Source organism: Peromyscus californicus, unplaced genomic scaffold, assembly GCF_007827085.1.
Source record: "Peromyscus californicus insignis strain IS unplaced genomic scaffold, ASM782708v3 Scaffold_1__1_contigs__length_55948999, whole genome shotgun sequence".
NCBI classification, from domain to species: domain Eukaryota; kingdom Metazoa; phylum Chordata; class Mammalia; order Rodentia; family Cricetidae; genus Peromyscus; species Peromyscus californicus.
Window position 1 is genome coordinate 37,636,516 of NW_026294492.1, and position 25,989 is coordinate 37,662,504.

The 25,989-nt window shown below is 44.7% G+C and overlaps 1 protein-coding gene and 1 pseudogene across 1 annotated transcript in view; one reads left to right on the forward strand and one right to left on the reverse strand.

The window, feature by feature from the left end:
- The window catches only part of Stpg4 (sperm-tail PG-rich repeat containing 4), a 58,357-nt gene that overhangs the window by 30,099 nt on the left and 2,269 nt on the right, over positions 1-25,989 (reverse strand). Inside the window, exons 2-5 of the mRNA XM_052746512.1 lie at positions 19,523-19,582; positions 16,746-17,003; positions 4,368-4,432; positions 4,070-4,124 (exon numbers count right to left, since the gene is read on the reverse strand). Coding sequence (XP_052602472.1) covers positions 4,070-4,124; positions 4,368-4,432; positions 16,746-17,003; positions 19,523-19,582 — 438 coding nt within the window. The remainder of the gene's footprint in view (positions 1-4,069; positions 4,125-4,367; positions 4,433-16,745; positions 17,004-19,522; positions 19,583-25,989) is intronic.
- On the forward strand, positions 10,079-11,328 carry LOC128115624 (60S ribosomal protein L9-like; annotated as a pseudogene).

Consider the following 25,989-nt stretch of genomic DNA (forward strand, 5'->3'; position numbering starts at 1 on the left):
GATGATCACCCTCAAGGAAGTGGATATAGAAGGAGGGAGACAGAGAAAGGGCCTGCTGTTATGCTCTGTGGCATCAACTGACATTTGACATTTGACTCACGTATTATTTTCGGTAAGAATAAAACTATTTTAAGAAATCACATTTGATTAGTTTTCCCCAGACTAGTTTTTTTTACACGGGTAAATGTACTATTGGCATTGTATAATCATTGTTAGAATGGCTACAGATATGGCTCAGCTGTGAAGATCCGTTATTGCTCTCCCAGAGGACCTGAGTTCCAGTCTCAGCACCAACATCAGGCAGCTCACAACCAGCTGGAACCCCACTTCTGGAATCTGACACCCTCTTCTGGCCTCCATGGGTAAACACAAACACAGTAAATAAAAAATAAAGTCTTGTTTAAAAACAAATTAATCATTCATAAATGCATTACCTCCTAGCTATCATTTTTGTATGAAAACAAAGTCTATTTTATTGATGATTTCCAACAGTATAGTGCATTGTTATTAATTAAAGTCACTAAATTACACAGTAATCAGTCAATCTTTCTTTCTCTCTTCTTTCCTTCTTTCTTTCTTTTTCAGGTACTGATGATTCAGCCTAGGCCCTTTCATATGCCTGGCAAGTGCGGTACCATTGAGTTAAATCCACAGTGCCATACAGTAAATTACATTGTGTGTGTGTGTGTAAGAATACATATTTAAAGAGATGGACATCTAATTCTATAACTTTTTATGAATGAGATTCACAATGAAATTCGCAGATGTCTACTTCAAATACGTTGTTAGTGTTTGAACTGGAAATGTCTCCTGCAGGGGGGCACCCTCATGTGTTGGGTGCTCGGTTCCCAGCTTGTGGCACCATTTTAGAGGCTATGGAACCTTTAGGTGGGTCCTGGTTAGTGAGTGGATCAGAGAGGGGCAGGTCTTTAGAGGTCATACTAGCTCACGGCTCTAGGCTAGTCCTCTGCTTTCCGGCCTGTGCCATGTGGAGACCCCCCATTACCCAATCCTACTCCCACAAGCCACTGACGGAGCCACTTCCATGAATGCGCTGTCCCTGTCATGATGAACTGAAGCCCCTCTGAAACTGTGGGCTCCCTTAAGTTGTCTTGGTCACTGCAATGTGAAAAGTAGCTAATACAGAAAAATCGGTACTAGAGTGGAGCTGCACACCTTTAGGTCCAGCACTTGGGAGACAGGGGCAGGTGGGTCCCTGTTAGCTCAGAGAGAGCCCGGTCTAACACAGTTTCAAGCCAGCCAGACTACATAATAAGATCCTGTCTCAAGGAAAAACAACATGGGCTGGAGAGATGGCTCAGGTCCTCCACTCTTTTGGAGAATTTGGTTCCCAGCACCCACCTGGTAGCCCACAATCATCTATAGCTCCAATCCCAGAGGATCCAGTGTCCTCTTCTGACCTCTGCGGGCAACAGGCATGCACATGATGCATGCACACACACATGCAGGCAAAACACTCACACACATAAAATAAATATGTCTAAAAATATTTTTTAAAAAAGTAAAACAACAACAACAAGCACTCTCCCCCCCAAAAAATCAGCACTGAGAGTTGGAATCATTGCTGAGGTGAAGCAGGCCCTGTAGTTCCCAGGCTTTGGGGATTGGTTCGTAAAATCAACGTGTGGGAACTTGGACCTGCAGGCTATAGACCCCCTAGAATTTGTGCGCAGAGCATGATGGGCCGTTCCGGTGAGAGTTGGAAACACTAGAATGTGACAGACATGCATACAGTAGACGGGTCTCAGAAGGAAACGAGAATCTGTCAGGAATCAGACTGCGGTCATTTGGGTTACGTTTTGACCAAACAAAAATTAATATTTTAAAAATGGCTCGTGTCCTTCCCATGTCCTGAAAATTGAAGTGAGAACAAATTAAAAAGAAATGGACCAATTAATTTGGAAGAAGAAATTCCAAACAGCAGTCAGGCTATGGCATGGTTGCTGCTGGCTGCTTTTTGCTAGATTTACAGTAAGAGAGGGTGAAGAGATGAGCAGAGGGATTTGGAAAACGTGCAGCATGATGAAAAAAGAAGCATGAATACAGTTAAAGTTGTAGGCTAGCAAGAACTACAGACAAAGCAGCAGCGGTTAGAGAGATGGGAGACATTTAGGAGAAACCGTGCACTTCGCACTGGGACAATAGGAAAGATACCTTGAGGGCAAGACCCCGTTTATTGAAAGAGCCAGGATGCAAAACTAAAAATGCATTCAAAAGACTTCCCGTTTAAAAAGAGCCGGAGTGCCTTGCTGGACATGGGTACAAAGGGAAATGTTCTTCCAGGTTTAGCCACACAGATTCTAGGAGGCCAGGGCAGCAATAGTCCATCTAGAGCTGGTAGAAAAGCTTGGTGTTATCTGTATGGCTCTGGTTTTGTGGGCATGCAGACTGCAAAAGCAATGGGTCGGCAAGGCTTGCACCAAGGTTCCAGAGAAAAGCCTGGGAGGCCGGGCAATGCGTAACCAGGTTGTGTTCCCTGCAGGTAGCTGTAGCATGAATCTTAATAGGTCTTATTAATAAAAACAAACCTGGAGCCAGGTATTGGGGTGAATGCTAGAAGATTAGAGAAGCAGAACAAGCCACAGCCACCTCACCTCGCCAATTCCTCAGCTGATACTGTTCCCTTAGACTGGAAGCCTCTCAGTCTTCATCCAGAATGAATCTCAGCTGAAATGTGTTGCTCAAAAGCCGAAAAGCTTAACCAGCCAAATGCTTCTAGTTCCTGGTCCTCACGCCTTATATAGCTTTCTGCTTTCTGCCATCACTCCCTGGGATTAAAGGTGTGTGTCACCAGGCCTGGATGTTTCCAATGTGGCCTTGAACTCACAGAGATTCAGAAGGATTTCTGCCCTTGGAATGCTAGGATTAAAGGCGTGTACTACCACTGCCTATCTTCTATGTTTAATATTGTGGCTGTTCTCTTCTCTGACCCCAGATAAGTTTATTAGCGTGCACAATATTTTGGGGAACACAATACCACCACAGGTAGCCCCTGACAGGGCTGTGCAGAAAGCTGTGGAAGTGAAGCCTAAGCTGTAGTGGAGACACCAGAATGCTAGAGATGCCAAGAACACAAGATGTCTGCCAAGGAAAAGTGTGGGTACCCAGCAGAGCTGCACGAGGGTCACAGGCTGCAAAGGGCAAAGCTGTGCGAATGCGGACTCTGACCGGTTAGAGCCCAGACGGTTCCACCACATGCCCAGTATGTTTGTTCTGCGGGCTGTGGGTCTCGCTTCGGTCTCATTTTTCCTTTTTGTGTCCCCACTCATCCCTTCGGAGAGGGACTCTTTTACTCTGTGCCATTGAACACTGAGAACACATAAACTTGTGTTTTTACTTTACTGGGGCTCACAGCTAAGAGTTTGCCTTGAGTATCCAAAAAGACTTTGGATCTTTGAATGGTGTTCGGATTGCTGAGACTGATAACGGGGTCGGGACAGGTTGGAGGTAGACTAAATTCATTTTGTGTTCTGAGACGGCCGTGAGTCTTGAGGGCCCAGAACCAGACTATTAGGGCTCGAAAGTCAATGTCCCTCACAGGCTCGTGAATTAGATGCCCAGTCCCCAGCTTGTGCCTTTACTTTGAAGGCCATGGAGCCTTTAGGAGGTAAGGCATGGCTGGCCGAAGCAGGTCCCTAGGGGCGGACCTTTGAAGCTTGCACCCACTTCTGGTTCTGGCCCGCTATTTCTGCACCCAAGGTCCGTAATGACATTAGGGTTCACGCTTGGCACCGTACGTTCTGTGAATGTGACCGTGATGTGAACAAGCCAGGGTCGCATGCTTCCACCACCATGAATTCCGCCATGCCTTCCCCACCACGATGCGCTCAAGCTTCTGACATTATGAGCTGAAATTAAACCCTCCCCTCACCTAAGTTGCTTTGGGCAGGTATTTTTGTCGCAGTTATGTAGAATGGAGCTAACATGTATAACTGGTATTAACTGCCTTAATCATTCAGTCATCACTTACTATTATGTGAGCAAAATGATAATACATCAGGAGTAAGCATCAAGTCCGTTTTGCACTAACGCTCTCCATTTTACTTACAGGTGTGAAATAGTTCGGTGGGAATCTTTGAACCGCAGAACGAAATACGAAGCTCCTATATGTAGAAAATAAATAAATTAATTAATTAATTAATTAAAAATGGTTTTCTAAATCTATTTTTTAAGTGAAGATATCTTTGTTAATTTATTGCTCATCTCTCATTAAATACTTTAAAATGTCAATCTGGATATGAGGTTCATGGTGAGGTTTTGAAAACCACCAGGATCGGTACATAAACACATATGCAAATATGAGGTCTCGTGTGAGATCCAAAGTAGCTTGATGGGCTTATAGTTACCTGGAAGCACTCTTGGCAACAGGTGCGGGGAGTATCTCGTACTGTCCTGGGCAAAGTTGGAGTGACTGCAGAGAGGGGACAGACACAACGACAGGTTAATACAGCTCATAAGCTCACCGTGTTACCTTCACTCATAACCTTCGATTGGACAGGCACACGACATTTCCCCTACGTCTTCTCTACTACTGGAAAAGGTATACTTTCAAAAGCGGAGCTTCGAGACAGTCAACATGTATTCACTTTTCACATATATGTATGGTGTTTGTTTGTTTGTTTGTTTGAGACAAGATCTCACTGTGCAACTTTGGCTGTCCTGGGACTCGATATATAGACCAGGCTGGCCTTGAACTCACAGCAGTCCACTTGCCTCTGCCATTCCCACCCCTACCAGAGCTGAGATTAAAGGCATGTACCAGTATGCCTGCCCCCCCCACTTACATAAGTTTAAAACCTTGTTTGTAGAATTTTGGGGTTCACAATACAATTGAGGCAGGCACAATGGTTTCCCATAGCTCCCTTGCCCTTGCATGTGTCTGGGAGTTCCCCATTAACATTAACCAGCAGAGCAACGTACTTGTTTAGGCTGCTGAACTTACATCACACATTGTCTGCACCGAAGGTTCATCATGACATAGGGTTCACCCTCGCCATTGTACACCCTGTGAATCTGGACAGATGTACAGTGGTTTACACACACACACACACACACACACACACACACACCCATCATTATAGATGATACAGAGAATTTTCCCTGCCCTAAAATCTTCCGGGCTCTGCCTGTTAGCCCCTCTTTTCCTCCTAACTCCTGGCAGCCACAGATATCACTGCCTCTGTGGATTTTCCTCTTCACTCACCATGTCATATTGAGACTGAGTAGGATGGCCTAACATCTGGTCAAGATTTGTCTCTAGGATGTAAGCTGTCTTCAGAGATGTAAGTGACCACATACAGGAGCCGTTGCCTCCCCTCCCCCCCATGCTTTCTGGCAATACTTGCATAGGCAATTTGTCTGAACTTGACCAATATATTATGACCTTTCTGAGGTAACAGTTGTAAGCACTTCCGCCATCTTTTGTGAGCTAGACGCAGACTCAAAACAATGCACACGCCCAGACTGTCATGTCAAGGACAAGATCAATGGCCTTCACTGAAGAACGGTCAAGCTGTGTGAGAAATCCTGGGGTCCCGCTTGCCTTCTTGTCTAGAGAGCTTTGCTCTCTGCATCCTTAAGAACCAGCTCGAGAGCTCTATGCTTGTACCAAGCATGCAGGAGCACACGCCCCAGTAAAGCCTCATTTGGATGGTATTCTTGCTTCCTCCTGGTTTCTGTCCTTGATTAAGCAAAAAAACTCAAGGTTGAGATAGTAGCACCAAGAGCAGATGAAATGAGAAAGCTTACAAAGTAGGGCTTGTAGCTCAGGAGGCAGAGTGCTTGCTGAGCGTGCACAAAGCCTTGGGTTTGATCCCCAGCACAGCCCAAATTCGATGAGGTTACACAGGCCTGGAACTCCACCACTCAGGACTCAGCTTAAGGGCCAGTCTCATCTACATAGCAAATCTGAGGCCAATGTTGGCTATACATTTTTTTAAGGCTGTCTTAAAAAAAGAAATGATGAAATAAAAACTGCTGGCACTCAGCTCCTAAGCCTGATGCTGACGTAATTAGATCCACACAGTAGGTGGTCTCCTCAGAGCAGCTTCATTCACTGAACACATATTAGGCTTCCTGTATGTCTTTCTATGGCTTCAAAACTCGGTTCTCTCTAGAGCTGAATGATGTTCCGTTGTCTGGATGTACCACAGCACATCTTTGTTAACTGCTGAAGAGTATCCTCGCTGCTTCTAAGTCTTGACAATCATGAGTAAAGCTTCCACAACCATCATATGAGTTTGGTGTGTGTGTGTGTGCATGTACGTGTGATTTCGAATCCTATAGGTAATAAGGCATGAAATGGCTGAATCACATGATAAAGGGATGTAAACGTCTGAAAAACTGTCTCTAACGTGACTCCACCACTGTGTGTTCCCACTTACTATGGACCAGAGTCCCTGTTGTTCGTACTTGGTGGTGTTTGTGTTCCGGCCTTGGTGGACAGTGGGATCCCACTCTGGGGTTGATATTTTAATCGTCATTTTCCTGATGACATACAAACCTGTTTGCCAGCTGTGTGTTTTCTTTAATGTCTGCTAAGGTATTTGGCCCATTTTTTAATGTGCGTGTGTGTGTGTGTGTGTGTGTGTGTGTGTGTGTGTGTGTGATTCACGAGAAGCTGTGTGCACCATGTGAGTGTGGAGGTCAGAGAACAACTTCCGGGAGTCACGGTGGCAAGTGTCTTAACCACTGAGCCATCTCCCCGATCTTGAGTCGCTTTCTTATCATTGCATTTTAGGAGGGATTTGTATGTTATGTTTATTTTATTTTTTTTTTAGACTTTTCTCTGTGAGTGAGTATTTTACACACATATATGTCTGTGGACCACATAAATACCTGGTGCCCATGGCGGTCAGAAGAGGTCATGCCCTAGAACTGGAGTTACAGGCAGTTGTGAGCCATCATGTGGGTGCTGGGAATTGAACCCGGGTCCTCTGGAAGAGCAGCCAGTTCTCTTAACCACTGAGCTGTCTCCCTGGTCCCTACTGATAGTGAGTTTTTCGTAGTTGCTTGGTTTTGTTTTTATCATGAATGGGGTTGAGTTTTGAAAATGCCATTTCTTTTTCTAGTTTTCCGTGTTCTTCTCCCCTCTAAGTTCGAGCATGTTCTGCTCCTCTGTTTTCTCTCCCCTCTTAGCAAAGCACCTTTAGTGTTTTCTTTAACTTTGGCTAGTGGTTGCCCTGGAATCTGCAAAGTACATCCCTACTGAATCCCAGCGTCCTCACAAATGACACTATGCCATCTTGTAGACAATGAAGTGCCTTGTTACACAGGAGTGTGGGGAAATTAAAGCCAGCCTCTGAGCTATAATAAAATGTAGTAAGTTTAAAAAAAAAAAAAAAAAGCTGGGTATGGTGGCAAATACCTTTAATCCCAGCACTCAGGAGGCAGAGACAGGCAGATCTCTGTGAGTTTGAGGCAAGCCTGGTCTGCACGGTACGTTCTAGGACAGCCAGGGCTATGTAGAGAGAGCCTGTCTATGTAAAAAAAAATTCTCTCCTCCTGTATCTTGTTCCATTATCATGCACTGCATTTATTGATAAGCATGCACATACATACAGTGTTTACATGTATTATAAATATGCATGACCACATACAGAGGCAGGTGGATCTCTGAGTTTGAAGCCAGCGAGGTCCAGAACAGCCAGGGCTACACAGAGAGACCCTGTCTCACACTATCAAAAAAACTAAAAAAATAAAAAATAAATTAGAAACCAGGTGTGATAGCACGCACTTGTAACCCCAGCACTCAGGAGGCAAATGAATGAGGATCATGAGTTCAAGGTCAGCCTGGACTACACAGCAAGACTCTACCTCAGTAAACAAAAGCTAGTCAATAGACAAAAATGAAACAACACAATGAAAACTTTGACCTTGGGGTGTCCTTCTTCAGTGGCTCTTCGTTTCAGCAATGTAGAGTTAAGTTTCTGACATACACCATTGTGGGTTTTTTCTTTTCTTTTTTTTTTTTTAAACAAACTTCTTTTAAAATGTGATTGTGTGTGTGTGGAATGTTCGTGTGTGTGTGTGTGTGTGTGTGTGTGTGTGTGTGTATGCATGCATGTGTGTGGAGAGAGAGAGGGGAAAGAATACCAGAGGTCAACATCATGTGATTCCTCAGTGGCTCGCCATCTTGGTTTTTTGTTTGTTTTGTTTTGTTTTGTTTGGTTTGGTTTGGTTTGGTTTGGTTTGGTTTTGTTTTGTTTTAGACAGGTTCTCCCGCTGACTCTAGGGAGCACTGAGTGGCTAGGCAGGCTGGCCAGTGAGCTAACTAAAAGGATGCTCCTGTGTCTGCCTCCTAGAACTGGGTTACAGATGTGAAGTTTGTTGCCTCACCCCGACTCCGAAGCATGGTGCCTGGGGGTCCAAACGCAGGTCCTCTTGCTTGAGTGGAAGCACGTTACCAAATGAACTGTCTCCCTGGCCTCAGACACTTTTTCTAAATGTTTCTTGCAGAGTCTACTAGTGATAAATTTCCACCATTTTTGTTGATCTAAGTTTTTATTTCTCCATCCCTTTTGGAAGGCCGTTTCCTGGGGTCCAGAGTTCTAGGTTGGTGGATTTGTTCTCTCTGGACATTTAAACACTCCACCCCAGTCTCTCCTTGTTGGCAAGGTGTCTGCAAAGGAGCTGGGTGGAAGATTTAGCCTGGCTCCTTGGTAGATGTTTTCACCTCTGGCTTCTTTCAGAGTTTTTTCTTGGTACCTAATACAGTCTGAGAAACATCTTTTTTTTTCCCAAATAGTTCTTCCCTTCCTTTCACAAGTTCATTCGACACATTTTGTAGAGCTTGGACACTCAGGAGGTTTCCAGTCTTTGTTCTCTTTACTTTTCAGTTTTGGAGGATGTTGCTGAAATGTCCCCAGGCTCAGCGTCTTCCTGCGGCCATGTTCACTGCAGCAATAAATCCGTGCTTCATCTACTCTACATTTTCTTCCTTTTTTAAAAGATTTTATTTAGTGTGTGTGTGTGTGTATTTGTGTGTGTGCGTAAGTGTGTGAGAGTGTGTGTCAGTGTGTGAGAGTGTTTGTGTGCACGATTGTGTGTGTGATATGTGTGCATGTCTGTGAGTGTGTGCATGATTATGTGTGTGATGTAAGTGTGTGTATAAGTGTGTGAGTGTGTGCATGAGTGTGTGCATGATTGCATAAGAGTGTGTGTGCATGATTGTGTGTGTGATGTAAGTGTGTGTATAAGTGTGTGAGTGTGTGCATGAGTGTGTTAATGATTGTGTAAGAGTGTGTGTGCATGATTGTGTGTGTGATGTAAGTGTGTATGTGAGTACCTTGTGCATGTATCAGGTGACATGTGTGTAGAGGTCAGAGGACAACTTTCAGGAGTCAGTTTTCTTTCCAGCCATGGAGTCCAGGGATTCGACTCAGGCTGTTGGGTCTTGCGCTCTTGTGATGACTGGACCCTCCCCTCCTTACTAGGTACCGTCCACTTAGTCTAGAAAGGTCCCGACCTGCCTCTCCCTGGGCAGTGTCACCAAATCCATGTCCTTGTCCATTACCTGAGCTTCTCACAGGCAACACAAACGCCAATGGAGACAGGCGCTTCAGGCCGTCTTCAACTTCATTTGTTTAATTGTGATTTTCATAGACTTTCCTAAGCTAGGAAGTCAAATCGAGACTCTCTAAACTGGAACATAGGAAGCATGAGAGAGCACCGGACAGGAGAACAAGCATTAGTTGGGATTTTTTTTCTTTACAAATGAACACAATTGAGAAAGTGCAGGGCTCACACGCTGGAAACAACTCCACTCTTCAGAAAGACCAAGGCTGAGTCTCTTGGCCCCCTTTACGCCCACTCCCCAAATGGAGGTTCACCAATCATGATTATGCACTTCTCAAGGAAAAGGGAGAAATAAACCTCGCCCAAGTGTGTATTTATTTTCATTTGCACAAATGGATTAGGCTATAAAATTCATTTACATTTACCTTCTTCATTTAATGATGACTTGGGGCGCTTTCATGTTAACGCCACATTGTTTTTAGTGGGGTGCCTAGTAGTGTGCCGCCGCACGGATGTGTGGGGGTCCGGTGTTTGTATCAGTCCTCTAATTAAATGAAATACAAATAATGCTGCCATGTTATATAAGCACTCGATGAACTAGCGAGACTGTAGATCTCACTCAAGTGAGCATGCTCCCTAGACAGCCTAACTCGGTGTCACCACAGTTAAGGCTACTTGTACTTTAAATATTTCTAGGTTGCTGCTCTTTGCCCCATCTACTGCGAGAATGAAGCCCATTCTCAGCTATCAGACGATCATCATTCCAGAAAATGTCGACATCACTTTGAAGGGGCACACAGTCATTGCGAAGGGCCCCAGAGGAACCTTCCAGAGGGACTTCCATCAAACAACATGGAGCTGAGTCTCCTTGGCAAGAAAAAGAAGAGGCTCCAGGTGGGGTAACAGAAATGGGCTAACAGAAAGGAACTGGTCACTGTCCGACCATCGGCAGTTACGTTCAGAACAGGATCAATGATATCACGCTGGACTGCTGTGTATGCTCATTTCTCCATCAATGTCGTTATTCAGGAGAATGGGTCTTTGGTTGAAATCTGAAATTTTGGGGGTGAAAATACGTCCGCAGGGTGCAGATGAGAACAAGCGTTGTTCGTTCTTTCTCTCCAGCCCAGAAGGATGAATTAACCCTTGAAGGAAATGACATTGAACTTGTCTCAAATTCGGCAGCTTTGATTCAGCAAGCCGCAACATTTAAAAACAAGGACATGAAAGTTTTGGGGTGGCGTCTGTGTGTCTGAAAAGGGAACGGTGAGGCAGGCTGATGAGTAAGACCTAAGTTACCCAGCTCCAGAAACAAGATCCTGAATTATAAGTACGATTTGGGGTGTCTGTGGGGACAATAAAAGACTTGTATTGAAAAAAAAAAAAGATTTCTAGGTTGCCAAATTGCCTTACAAAATACTCCAACTGCTCTTCGTATTAGTCATGACGATGACCTCTCTTTCTTGTCCCCTCTGCACATTGGTCATCAGGGGAAACTGTCCCCACTGTCACTATTCCTTTGTGACGAATTACTAGTTGAAGCCAAGCGTCACTTTGTCTTCCAGTCGGTGCTGTAGCTTGTGGTGAGCCGCTAGCTCCTGTCCTCTGCCCATTTGGAAACCAGGATGTCTGTTTCAGGTGCATGGTAAGAGAACACAGCCCATTCTCACCCTCGAAGGCAGGTGTGGATGACACAGTGGTCAGCGTTTTCTAGAAGCTGTTCATCTTTAAGGCAGTGGATCCACCTTCTTTCGGGGACCAGGCTTTGTGTTCAGTCACTGACTGCAGTCTGGACAGTGCCACCACCTTCTCCTAGTCGTTCATTGTGGAACCACATTCTTTCGGGGTGGGGGGAGCTGACTTGAGGCTATCCTGAATCCCCCCTATCATGTTTATTTCAAGCTGGAATGCCTGTGTTTAAGTCTCAGGATTCAGATTTCTGTTTGAAGTACACCGGGGGCATTTAAGATGTAAGACACGCCCGCTCCGCAGGTGGTCTTGAGCACAGCACTTCCTGCCTTGGGACAGACGGACAGATTTAGAGCTCTGTCTACGCCATCCTCAGTAACTCCACATGTGACAAGGGCGTGGCTGAGTGCGAAAGATCTGTCTGAACATCAGATTTGTCTGCTGTTAAGAAAAATGATGTGTAGAGAGTTCAAAATAGTTCGGGAAAGGTTCTGGAAAGCCCTGGTTCCTGCCAGTGACAGGTTAGGTTATTCAGATGAGTTTTCTTAGCACTGGCAACTAAAAGGGGGGGATAAAATGCTAAAAACAAGGGAGAGCATTTAAACATGCACAGTTTAAACATGACATTGCTGATGAGGTAACAGGGATAAGACTCCAAAGGACAGTGAGAAACCAGGGAGATAAAGGCTTTAGCCTGCTGATGTTTGCTGGTACAGACTGAATCAAGCATAAGAGTACAGCTGAGTCTGAGGGAACTACAGAGCCCCAGAAGTACCCAGAGGCCGAAGCCTGGGCCAGCCAATGATAGGGTGGAGTAGTCTAAAAGAGCCCCACCCATATGCCTTTGAGACCCCAAAAGGTTAGTTCCTGAGAGTCAGCTCTCCCACCTCACCCCATTGCCAACGGACTGCAGAGGACTGCCTTGATGTCAAGCGGAGTCAGAAAGAGACCCGCACTTGAGGAAATATAACCCTGGGCTAGTTCTTTGCATAGACTCCGATCAAGATCTGCATTGCAGAAATGAGCCATCACCGAAGAAACGATGCCCTCTGCGCAGGGCCAGCCCAACAGCTCCCCTCAAGTTTCAAAGGAAAAAGTGAACCTTCTCTGGGAGGAAAACAGCCCAGGCCTTGGGGAATTCACAAAAATACATTTTGCAGAGCAAGGAGCAACATGTTGTCACAGATAACCACATGCTGAAAAATCTAAGGACTCCCCCAAAGGACCCTGGGAACTGGAAAAGCGATGCAGTGGAGCCACAGAACACAGAGCAGCATGTGTGGCAAAGGACAGCAGTAGCATTCCTATGGGCCCAGAATGAATTTGCTAAGGAAGAAACTGAGCAAGCAAATTCCACTCCCAACAGACCTGTCAACCCTGAGGGGAAAAAAAAGTGTTTGGAGGCCACACACATCACAATGCCATTACCCAGGGTCAGGAGCCAGAGCACTGTGGTCCACCAGGGACACTTGGCAATGTTTAATGATGGTTTGGGTTACTAAAACTGAGAGGGAAGAATACCAATGACATCTAATGTGTAGAGGCCAGTGACAACGTGCAGAATAGCCCTCCCACGCGAAGACTTATCCAACACGGCAGGAGTCCTGAGGCTGAGAAACCCTGCAGGCACCATTCAAGCACAAGAGATCAAAGAGGCAGTGGGACTCAAGGACACATCTAGGCAGGAGATGTGAATTCCGGCCATCACTGAGGAGTCGGCGGTGTTTACTACCTGGAGACTGGCTGAGCTCACTGTCCAGGGGGACAGTCCAGATGTGGGAGATCGTGAATTCCTGGGCATGCCAAGGTGAACAGGTTAGGACAGAGGAGCGGAGAGAGTGAAGAAGGCCGAGAAGAAGAACCAAGACAGATTGGAAAGAGGTGTCAGAGAAGGGATGAGAGACAGGGCCCCGTAGCAGTGAGAATGTCAACAGACTGAGAGGCCGTCTGATCTCACCGGCAGCGAAGGCCTTAAAAACTGAGACAGTCCCTTGAGAACGTGAACAGCTGCCAGGCACACAGTTAGGCTGAACCAAGGTGTGGCTTTGCCAAACAAGCCAGAGATGATGACGGGGGACATGGGGAGGGGGCATCGTGACTGACTGTGAAATTTAAGCTTGTGACAAAGAGAAAACACGAGATGGGTGAGAGCAGTGTAAAAGTGCAAGAATCAGTGAGTTCGGGTGGAATGGGGGCCGGGATGGTGACCGGAGAAGAGTCATCTGATTGACACTATGGAGCGTTGAAATTATGAGTCTTGGGGAAAAAAATCTGAGTGGCTAAGATAAGGATGAAGAAACCAAGAAGCCAGCCACTTCTATGGGTACTAAAAATCACTGGGGGGCGGGGGGGGGGCAGGGGGGGGACGGAGTAAAGGAAGCCGAATTCTTTCAGAAATAAGGGGAGAAACCATGGACCAGTGGGAAAAGCAGGCAGCGGGGAGAGAGATCACATTTTTACATCTCAAAATACCAAAAACACAAACAAAAAGCCACCAATATGGATGAGCTATACTCTAAAACTGACTGCCATACTATTTTAGGAAATGGCATCGATGTACATCTCCTATGCCTATCCCGATCCAAATTCTTCTGTCGAGGTTGGCTATTGAAACATCAGCATTTGAACTGTACAGGCGAGCAGAGAGATTAATTCTGTCTCCATTCTGAACATTCTCGGATACCTTCACAGAGGTAAACACCAAACTCCCCAGCTTCTGGAACGTAATCCTCTGTGGGCCGTGGGGAGGGGAAGAGAAAACATAAAGACACAGGAAGGCTGTGTTTGCAGAGGGCTCGTCCAGCCCTCTGGGTAAGCTCAGCTCGTGGGTCTGTTAATTAAGGTTTTTAGTTGGGCCCGGCACGGTTTTCTGTGTGGTATTTCCACGGTGAGCCTTTGGCTGGCCCCTGGGGGTGGGTGAAGAACCAGAGAGAGAGCAGAAGGGAGGAAATGGCAGAGAACGAGTTGGGAGGCGAGGTGGCCAGCAGGATTTCACCCATAGCTCGGTTACCTGATACCAAGTCGTAAAGCCAAGTATAACCCAGGGTATGTATTTGTTCACTGAAGCAAACAGAGTCAGGTTTACCCAAGGAACCTTACAGTCTGCTCTTTTCATAGTCCGGATCAGGGAGGCGTTAGCAAGCAACTCCATGTCGCATGTGTGTCCACATCCGGCTGGAAGTTTTACGTTCACTTAGCAATCACACCTCTTTCTTGTTTATTTTTGCTTTTGAAGACAAAGGGTTTTTGTTTTGTTTTGAGACAGGATCTCTCTATGTAGTCCTGGCTGTCCTGGAACTCTCTGTGTAGACCAGGCTCTGTGTAGCCCTCAGAGATCCGCCTGCCTCTGCCTGGCTGAAGATAGAGTATTATGTAGCCCAAGCTATCTGGAACTTGAGATCCTCCTGCCTCAGCCTCGGTCTGGAATTAGAGGCGTGTACCACTGTACCCAGCTACAACCTCTTGTGTCCAGCCAGTGGCCATGAATCTTGAGGACTGATGGTAGCCTCTCTTCGTTTAAGACATGGAGGCCTGGAAATGAGTGAAGCAACAAGCCAACGTCCCTTGAAGAGACCTATTCATCACACAGGCCTTCAAAAAGGCTATGCAAGGGCCCGGAAGGACATCCTTTCGGTTCCAGCTGTCAAAACCCTGCCTGCCCCTCTCATTGTGGGTAGAGTCCATGATAGACAGGAAAGAAGGCTCCATTTGTGGTCAAAACCCTCAGTTAAAAGTGCTGTCTTAGCCGGGCGGTGGTGGCGCACGCCTTTAATCCCAGCACTTGGGAGGCAGAGCCAGGCGGATCTCTGTGAGTTCGAGGCCAGCCTGGTCTCCAAAGCGAGTTCCAGGAGAGGCGCAAAGCTACACAGAGAAACCCTGTCTCGAAAAACCAAAAAAAAAAAAGTGCTGTCTTGAGCAGGGCCTGGTGACAGACACCTTTTGTTCCGGTACCCAGGATGCAGAGGCAGGTGGATCTCTTGAGTTTGAGGCCAGCCTGGTCTACAGAGCTAATTCCAGGACAGGGTTACACAGAGAAACCCTGTCTGAAAAAAAAAAAAGAAAGAAACAACATCTCTTCAGCCTTCTTCAAGGTTCCCAGCTAAGAGAGTCTGAGGAAGCCTGTAATAAGCATTGAGTTACATGAGGGGGTTGGAGAGAGAGATCAGTGGTTAAGGACACTTGGAGAGGCCCTGAGCTCAGTTCCCAGCACTCATATCAATCAGCTCACAACTGCCTGTAACTCCAGCTCCAGGGGATCCGGCACCTCTGGCCTCTCCTCACACTCACATACCCACACACAGATACACAATTATAAATTAATTTTAAAAAAAGAGTCATGTCATGCGGTGGTGGTGCACGCCTTTATTCCCAGCACTTGGGAGGCAGAGGCAGGCAGATCTCTGTGAGTTCAAGGCCAGCCTAGTCTAGAAAGTGAGATCCAAGAGAGCCAAAACTACACAGAGAAACCCTGTCCCCCAAAACCAAACAACAACAAAGTCACCTACAAGAAACCATGTTTATCATCAAGGGCCAGCTAAACCCTACTCTTAACTGGACACTTCCCATCCAGCCTACACTGAGCTCTCCCTTGGCGCTCCCTGCCACACTCTTTATCTCAGCCCTTGATATGTCGTGTCTTGTCTTGTTACTGAAGTATTCTGGACCAGAAGCACTTTCCCTTGGCACAGCCTAGTCCCATAAGCACAGCAGCGCTCGGTTATCAGTGAACTTTTGGTGGAGCTGAGTGGGATTGGACCCTTCCATGATTACAGACTCATTTCTGTAAGAAAATTTTTTTTTTTTTTTTTTTTTTTTTTTTTTTTTTTTTTTTTTTGGTGCTAAGGGTCAAGCAAGTCCAGGGCTTTGTGAGCCGTGAGCTGAGGCTCCACCCCTGAGCTCCACCCCAGCCAAGAGAGAGTTTTAAAGGTTACGCTTCCACTCTAGTAAGGCTGATCAGCAAGAGATAGCACCTTCCGTTTAGAAGAGGCCACCACATCAACTACTTCAAGAGACCAGTGTGTGTGGCCCAATGCCAGATCCAGAGGTTCCCCGGGTGAGGGGGCCTGCCAGAATGTGCCTCTGAGCACTCTCCTTGGGTTAAGACCTCACAGGAAAGATCTCATTGGACACACTTGCAAGGCACAATGCCCTTGCTCCATTTTTAGATTTCTCTGGTTTGAGTGTGTGTGTGTGTGTGTGTGTGTGTGTGTGTGTGTTGGTATGTAGACGTGAATACAGATGCCTGAGGAGGCCAGTGGCACTGGATCCCCTGTAGCTGGAGATCCAGACAGCTGTGAGCTGCTTGACATGGGTGCAGGGAACCGAACTCAGGTCCTCTGGAAGAACAAGTGTTCGGGGCTGTGAGCCATCTTCTGCTTTGTCCGATTTCTATAGGGAATGAGATATCCTAGGGGTTCCCCTTGGGGGTGGGGTTTAGTCTCTGCGTCTAACGAACCTTCTCCCCCCCCCCCCCCCCAGTGTACTATCAGCAGCTTCTCTCTCTGACCGCGGCTCCTTACCTCGTCTTTGTCAACCAGTGTGGTGGGGTTTGGCCGGGGGCGGTCTTTGAACGAGTAGGAGGCCATCTGCTTCTTCAACAGCTCCAGGAAGTCAGGAGGCTTGTAATGCGGGAGGTCGGTTGGGACTGGATCGTTTCTCTGCACTAGCGGTATCCTTTTCCTTCCTTCGTTTTTAAAGTTGTAGGTTGCTTTCACTGGGTTTAATAGGGACTCTTCAATAAAAGTCTTTATGTGGTAAGTGCCAGGTATTGGAGTATTCTGTGGGAAATCGACACCGGTTGTAAGACCACTGTGCAGCACAGCCATTTCTACGTGGCATTTCTTTGTCTCTGAATCTAAGAAAGTTTTTTTTTTTTATCAATTTTAACAAATACTCTTAATTTATTTATTTTATGTGAATCAGTGTTTTTGTTTTGTTTTGTTTAATTTTGGTTTTTGAGACAGGATCTCAGTATGTAGTCCTGGTTGGCCTTGAATTCACAGAAATCTGCCTGCCTCTGCCTCCCAAGTGCTATCAGGGTGTGCATCAGAGTTTCACTCACGTGTGTGTCTGTGCACCACATGCGTGTCCGGTGCACACAGAAGTCAGAATAGGATGTTGGATCCCTGGAATTGAAATTGTAGACAATTTAGAGCTATCACGTAGATGCTGGGAACTGAACCCAGGTCCTCTGCAAGAGCAGCAAGTGCTCTTAACTGCTGAGCAATATCTCCAGGCCCTAACAGACATTCTTAGAAACAGATTTATTTTTATTTTATGCATAAGGGTGTTTTGCCACATTTGTGCAGTGCATACACAAGCCAGAGCAGGGTGTTGACTCCCTCGGAACTGGGGTTAAGGCAATGGTTAGCTGCCATGTGGGTGCTGGGAACTGAACTCAGGTCCTCTGGAAGAGCAGCCAGTGCTCTTCTTAACTGCTGAGCCATGTCTCCAGCCACCCCCACCCCAAACACCCTTGATAGAAGACTATTTCAAAGGCACTGTGACGTTTTCCTTTCTGAAGCAACTGCTGAACAATGAATGTAGAAGGGTAACCCTAAAAGCTACCTGTGAACTACATTGCAGGCACGTTTTAACCTCAGAACTCTGCAAGTTCAAGGCTAGCCTGGTCTATGCAGTGAGTTCCAGACCAGCAAAGGATACAGAGTGAGACCCTATTTATCTATTTATTTCTATATTTATTTTGTGTATGAGGAGAGTGAGGACTGGCATTACCACGGTGTGTATGTAGAGGTCTGAGGACAAAACGTCCCTCCACCACATGAGGGCTGGGGATTGAGCACAAGTCCTCAGCCTTAGGGACCAGCACCTTTATCTGCTGAACCTTCTCTCTAGCCCAAAAGTTAGTTTGTTGAAAGGTAACAAGGATATAGTTGTCCTTTGACCATGCAGGCCAGTGAGTACAGAACAGTTTCTTGGATAGCTAAAGGCTCCCCTAAAAGCAGGTATTTTTTTTAATTAATTTATTTTTATTTTATGTGCACTGGTGTTTTGTCTGCATGTATGTCTGTGTGAGGGTGTCAGATCTCCTGGAACTCGTGTTACAGACAGTGGTGAACTGCCACATGGGTGCTGGAAATCGAACCTGGGTCCTCTGGAAGAGCAGCCAGTGCTCTTAACCACTGAGCCATCTATCCAGTCCCTTTTAACAGCTTTTTATTTTCAGATTTGGGTGTGATGTTTTTAAGGAGCATTGAGAGTGAGGTGGAATTTAACACCAACCTCAGGATGAGAATGAATTAGCACAGCACATGGTCTATAGACAAAGAAGAGGTTTGGTACTTCAAACTGTGACCGCAGTGCGGCCGAGTGGCTGGATCTGAAGTTTCAGTCCCTGCTATTCTGTGCCTATCTTTCCAGCTCATCCCATTTTTTCTGCTAAAATTAATTCAATTGGAATTTGCCTCTATCGTTGAAGCGTTTTGATAGAAAACGCCCACAATACAAAAATCGTCCCTTGAGAAAGTGAACTGCCCATTCTTTTATAGGCTACCAGCTTGTTTTTATGTACTTTATACACTGACCACCTGCGCTGGCTCGTCTTGACACAGGCTAGACTTATCTGAAAGGAGGGAACCTCAATTGAGAAAATGCCTCCATAAGATCAGGCTGCTGGCAAGTGTACAGGGCATTTTTTTAATTAGTGATTTGTGGAGGAGGGCCCAGCCCCTTGGGGGTGGTGTCATCCCTGGGCTGGTGGTCCTGGGTTCTATAAGAAAGCAGGCTGAGCAAGCCATGATGAGCAAGCCAGTAAGCAGCACTCCTCCATGGCCTCTGCCTTAGCTCCTGCCTCCAGGTTCCTGCCCTGTTTGAGTTCCTGTCCTGGCTTCCTTCAGTGATGAACAGTGATGTGAAAGTGTAAGCAAAATAAACTCTTTTCTCCTCAAGTTGCTTTGGCCGTGGTGTTGTGTCACAGCAATGGTCACCCTAAGACACAACGTTAACAGACTGGCTTCTCTGCCATAAGTGATAAAATAGGAAGGCAAATCCCCTCCAACGATAGGTGTGACAGAGACCATGAGATCATGGTTAGCCTTGGCTGGAGACCCAGTAAAGGACTCGGAACCCTAGTTCTAAACTCTCACTGTGTCCAACACTTAAGCTAATTTCTCGTTCATATGGCCAATCCTAAAGCTACAAGTGGGAAATGTAACCTGTGTAGATCCGAACAAACCACTTTCTCACAGTTAAGTGTTGCCGACTGAAAAGGAAGACTGATTAAAACCTTAACAGGAACAAAAAGAATGTAAATGGGAAGGAGTGGAAATATACACACCGTTAATGTTACCCTCCACCATCCTTCTCTATCAAGAGTTGAACTCTTCCGGATCTGTTTCTATGAGCAAACACAAAATCTGCTTATTTGTTTAGAAGGTGATCTCTTGAAACTATATATGATGTATAAAATATTTACTTGAAGAAACTAAATTGCCTCTACCAAACCTATTTATTAGCTATCATGAAAATGAAAGATACATAATGATATATTTCGCCCATACTATTTCCTTAAAGTGTTAAGCTAGCAAGTGATTTTAAGTATCTAAAAATCCCTTTGGTGAAATTAAAATAAGCATCCTTGAAGCATGATCCTAATTAATCTTAATCAATAAAAACCCAGAGTCAAATATTAGGGTGAAAGCTGAAAGATCAGAGAAGCAGAGCAGCAGCCACTAGAGACTTCTTACCTCTAGAAATCCTCAGACCAAATTGGGAGGGAGTGAGATCCTGTCTCCACCCACTTTATATTCCTGTCTCCACTTCCAAAGTGCTGGGATCAAAAGCATGAGCCTCCCATGTACTGGGATCAAAGATGTGAGCCTCTCAACTGCTGGGATTAAAGGCTTATACCACCACCGCCTGGCCTCTATGGTTAACTAGTGGCTAGCTCCACCCTCTGATCTCCAGGCAAGCTTTATTTGTTAGAACATAAACAAAATATCATACATTTCCCCTTTTTTGTCCAAATAAAAAGTGAAGGTTTTAGCTAACATAGAAAAACTATATACAATAAATACAATAACTATATACAAATATATACAGGCAATAATTACATTAACAATGTCTAGTCCATTAGCATTTGACAAATTCAGAGAAAATTCTCCATTATCTATCCTATCTTGGTGAGTCCAAAGTGTTATATCTAATTCACTTTCTGTTCTAATTTGTATTACTAGCCCAAAACTATCTTTTATATCTCTCAACCATATACACTTTATACCACTTTTATGAGTTTCTGTTCTGAATCTGGTAACAAGAAAAACTGTAACTATAATTATCTGGTCTTCAACTCCATCAAAGATCTGAAAAGGATATATTACCTGAGTAAACAGGAAGTGCAGAGCAAACAACTTCCAAAAATAAGAAGTGACAGAAACACCTGGCTTGCCTGGACAGTCACCCAAGGTTCCTCTGCAACATTGAGGCATCCATCTTCAGCCTACAGATCTGGAATATCTGATAGACTTTTCTGTGAAGCAGGATTTTTGAAAGACTATCCTGCCTTGTCTTAGCAAAGTTCAGCAGTCACTTTCTTTTCTATTCTGCTTGTCCAATTTGGACAGCATACTGTCAGCAGTTGAGGCAAGGGCAGTTTCTTGCTCAGTGGCTAACTTTTGCCACAAAAAAGTAAACTCCATATGGCATTTCTTCAGTGCCCGTCATCTTCTCTCAAGTAGATTGGTGCTGCCAGGAGCAGATATGTCTCATTGTCATAAAAAAAAAAAAAAACACCAAAAACTTACATTATTAAAACATCTTAAATGAGCTGGGCATGGTGGCACATACCTTTAATCCCAGCATTTGAGAGGCAGAGGCAGGCAGATCTTGGAGTCTGAGGCCAGCCTGGTCTACAGAGCGAGTTCTAGGACAGGCTCCAAAGCTACACAGAGGGCAAAAAAACCAAAAACCTTAAACGCCATATTCTGTAGATCTCTGAAGTGTTTGAAGACCACTTGCCTATCTAAAATATATGTTTGACCTTGAAAACAAACCTAACATGACTACAAGTTTGATTGTAATAGGTGACTACTAACCTATATTTCTTTATTGTCCTAAATAGTTTATAATAATAACTTCCAAGCACTAGAAATTTATATTGCATTGTTAGATGGGCTGTATAGGTACAATACCTTGAACAAGAGTAGAAATGTATGTACAGTATGTTCTAACCAAAATAACCTTAAGTTTGTATCAATATATAAAAATCCATATCAATGTAAAATATGTAAAACTAAGTAGCTGCTCTTTTGGTTTAAAAGTAGATTCAATAATCTACCTTTTTATCCTCTCATTTCTATAACAGGATACAGTACAACAAAAATAACCTCAAATTTGTATCAGTATACAAAAATCCAAGCCAATGTAGAATATTTAAAACTAGTAGTTGCTTTTTGAAAGTAGATTCAATAATCTACCCTTTTATCCTATTCCTGTATTCCCCTTATTTTTAAAATGAGATCTCTGAATCTAATCTCCTTTCTTCAGCTTTTTTTCCTGACCATCACCAATAACAACTTGTAACCAACCCCCCCCTAAATAATAACAAACATCCATAACCCACTGAACAACCAAAAACCACCCACCCCACCTCTTGAGAATGTGAATGTAGTGTTCTTAAGATTACTTCCTGCTGTCCGGGGGCGACGGCATCTTTAGGGGGCCCTGAAAGAAGTATTTGGGATTACTGTCAAGTCCTGAGAGAGCTAGCTTTACTGTTTGTTGTCCCATCTCTATGTCATGGGAAAGTGCACGGCTTGTCTCAAGTCCTGGCTAGGGTAGTCTCTGGGGCTGGATCATCCCAGCTAGCCACTTTGAAATTGTCCTGAGCAGTTCATAGTCCAAAGTCGATCTTTAGGTGGTGTTTGTCAGCTTAGTTGTGTTACCATAGTCCATGTGGAATCATCATTGTGGGGGCCCATCATCTTTTTGGAGACTTCAGAGATTGCATTAAGTTGGATTATTCCTTTTCTTCATAATTTTTTTTTCCAGGAAGTTCTCCCTTCTTCTTTGGATGTTTATTTGTCCAAAGGTCTTTAAATTCCTCGAGATGGTTGTTTTTATTTTTCTGGAAAGACAAAAACAAAACCCTGCCCCAACCCTAACTTTGGGGAGTTTCCCTTTTGGCAAGTTATATCTGATCAAATGAAAAGCATTTGCTAGTCTTATAAGTTAAATTATATTGAGTGGTCATGCTGGTTGATGAACTATCACCTCTTCTAATCAAGAGGTCTCTCTTGTTCTGGTTTCTCCTGAAATTTTTGTTTTATCTTCTAAAGCTGTTCTGTCATCCAGAGCAGTACGGTTTTTTACAATAGGCAATAGGTCTTTTAATTGCTCTGGGTAGGAGTTTCCCCCACAGTGACAGGGAATAACTGAACCAAATTTGACATGGGGTCTGCAAGAGCCCCCCCCCACCCCCACCCCCCGCTCGTTGTTTCCCAATGGCAAAGGGTTACCATGTCTATCCCTTGTTGATCTGCATTCATTGGTCCATTGTTGGCCTTTGCCACACCTTCTGCATAATCCAGAAGGGAGGGACCTTCTTTTGGATTATTTCTAGAAAAAACACTATTTCTAGGAACTCCCCGTCTACAGTCCCTTTAGAGGTGACCTTGTTTGCCACAATGAAAACACTTGACATTTTTATTTTCCTTCAAGCCTCTGGAAATCACCTCTTCTATCCAAGCATCATCATGGTTATAAAATTTAATACTGACTGTATCTCAGGTCCATTTCTCTATAGGTGCTAATCTTGCCTTTAAAGGCCTAATTACCCTTTTGTATTGAAAATTAGCATTTTCAAAAGCCAAAGATTTAATTATTACTTATCTAGCTTCTGAATTTGGTATCATTCTATTTACAGCTGGAGACAGCCTTTGTAAAAAATCAGTGAAGGTTTCTTTTGGGCCCTGTGTAACTTTTGTAAATGACTTAGTTCTCTGACTTCTTCAATTCTGTCCCAAGATTCAAAACTGCTATATGGCATAGAGCCAGGGTGTGGTCATCATATAGAGACTGTCTTTCTATATCAGCATAATCTCCCTCTCCAAGAAGTTGGTCTTGGGAGATTTCAATACCTCTAGCCCTACACTTCAGTGTTCAATGGTCTTAGCCTCATATTTCCCCTATGTCCTCCACTGTAATTGAGGACCAGGTTCCAATACTGCTGTAACCAAGTCTTTCCAGTCTTGTGGGATATTTCTGTTACTAATTGACCATAATTTAACATCTGCTTCACAAAAGGTGAATGTATACCATATGAGACTATCACTTCCTTAAATCTCCTCAAATCTAACATTTCCACAGGAACCCTGTCAGCTCTTTCATGGACTTGGGGGTATCTGTCATTTGGCAGTTGTTCCTGTAAGGTGACTAGTTAAATTAAGGTTAGCTGTTTGAAAACCTTGGGCTGTTCCTCTCTAATCTTATAATGTAATAAGTTTGGTTCTCCTTTAAATTTCTCTGTCAGGGTCTGAATACCTCTATGATCTGTTTTAGTAAGTTCTTCTAAAACCTGTATCTTGGCACTCATATCAACCAACATTTTTAGAGATAAACCAAGAATTATCAAAGGGAATAAGAATTATCAAAATGGTAACTAACATTATGTCAATCCCTGTTAAGTTGATTACTCCAGCAGTGGTGGTGCACACCTTTAATCCCAGCACTTGGGAAGCAGAGGCAGGTAGATCTCTCTGAGTCTAAGGCCAGCCTGGTCTACAGAGCGAGCTCCAGGACAGGCTCCAAAACTACACAGAGAAACCCTGTCTCAAAAAAACAAAACAAAACAAAAAGTTCATTACCCTTTCATTTAATTGTTCCATTTTTAAACCATCCATTGTGTAATCATACAGAGACCTAACTCTCTCCACTGTAATAGTGTTTCCTATTTTTAACATGGGGGAAAAACTCTCACTTTTTTAAAAAAACTAATCCCCCCCTTTAAGAATTCCCAGTTGTCTCACCAAATCTGCTGATGATGACAGTGAAGTGTGAGGCTGACTGCTGCTGCATAGAACAGTAGAAGCTGAGTGGGTGTAAGGCACCCAAGTGTGGCAGCAGCCCAAGGAGGGGTTCAGGGAAAACCCATGACCCACAGGGGCAGAAAAGCCGAAGAGCCAGCCATCTGCATGGCGGGGGGAGGTAGGCCTGTGAAAGCAGCTAACTCCAGAGGCATTTGGGGTCCAAATGCCTGTGGCATTGGCTGTAAAGAGGCTGAAACAGAAAAATCCCGAACTCGCTCAGAGGACTTGGAGAAAAAAGGAAAACCTAGCCGGTGAGGTTGTGACTCTGGTGGGAGTCCCTGCATGCAGCTCCGATGCGTACTAGTAGCTACAAAGCCATGGGCAAGCAATTTTTTCGTAATTCATGCCCCCACATTGGGCACCAGATGAAGTGTGATCCTAATTAGTCTTAATCAATAAAAACCTGGAGTTAGATATTAGAGTGAAAGCTGAAAGATCAGAGAAGCAGAGCAGCAGCCACTAGAGACTTCTTACTTCTACAGAACCTCAGACCAAATAGGGGGGTGGTGAGATCCTGTCTCCACCTCCTTATATTCCTGCTTCTACCTCTGGAGTGCTGGGGTCAAAGGCGTGAGCCTCCCAAGTGCTGGGATTAAAAGCTTGTGCCACCACTGCCTGACTTCTAAGGTTAATTAGTGGCTAGCTCCACCCTCTGATCTCCAGGCAAGCTTTATTTGTCAGAACACAAACAAAATATCGAACAATTCCTATCTCACAGAGATGTTCTAAGAACAATAAATGTGACAAAATTTGATGTTAGGCCACAGCTCCTTTGCCCAGTGAGAAATCCACATGAGAAAGTTGTTCAACTAATCTTCATGTATTGTACTTTCTCACAGAAGTATAAAAATATGAACTAGCTGCATGTGGAGGGGTGGTGGTGCATCCTCCTAGGCCAGCCTGGTCTGCGTAGTGAGCTCCAGGCCAGCCAGGGGGTTACATAATGAGACCCTGTCTCGAGAAGTGGGGAACAGGAAAGGAAGACACATCCACAACCACACTTACCAAATCATTGCTTGAGAAATGGTAGATTTTATTTTTAGTATCTCATCGGCCAAGTTAAGAAGCAGATGGTTTGGGCATGCCTCAGTTTCCAGTGGGGTTCTTGTCTCCACAGCAAGCACTCTGTGTGCTTATGATGCGTCCACATCTGCTTCAGCCCCAGTGTCCACAGAACCCAGCTGTTGAATTTTTCCTATTGTGCTACTGCAAATCATTAAAATATCAAACTCGCCGGGCGGTGGTGGCGCACGCCTTTAATCCCAGCACTCGGGAGGCAGAGGCAGGCGGATCTCTGTGAGTTCGAGGCCAGCCTGGTCTACGGCGCGAGATCCAGGAAAGGCGCAAAGCTACACAGAGAAACCCTGTCTCGAAAAACCAAAAAAAAAAAAAAAAAAAAAAAAAAAAAAAAATCAAACTCTTTGTTTGTAATATTGATTATGAAATAAGGATTATCTCAGCCAAGAATGGACTAAAATGAATAATTGGTAAACATAATGGACGTAATTCACTCTCTTCTGATTGCAACAACTTCACAAGCTCTATAGTGCTCCAGTGAGACATGTACATTTCTCCAGAAGACAAAAGAATTCCCGTGGTTTGATATGCCATGCTATGCATCCGAACCAACCTCTTTCCATCCAGCACGCTCTTTATTAAATTCCTGTTGACTTTTCAGTTGCTCATTTTGCACTTGGAAAATGTTCTCAAGCAGGTCAAG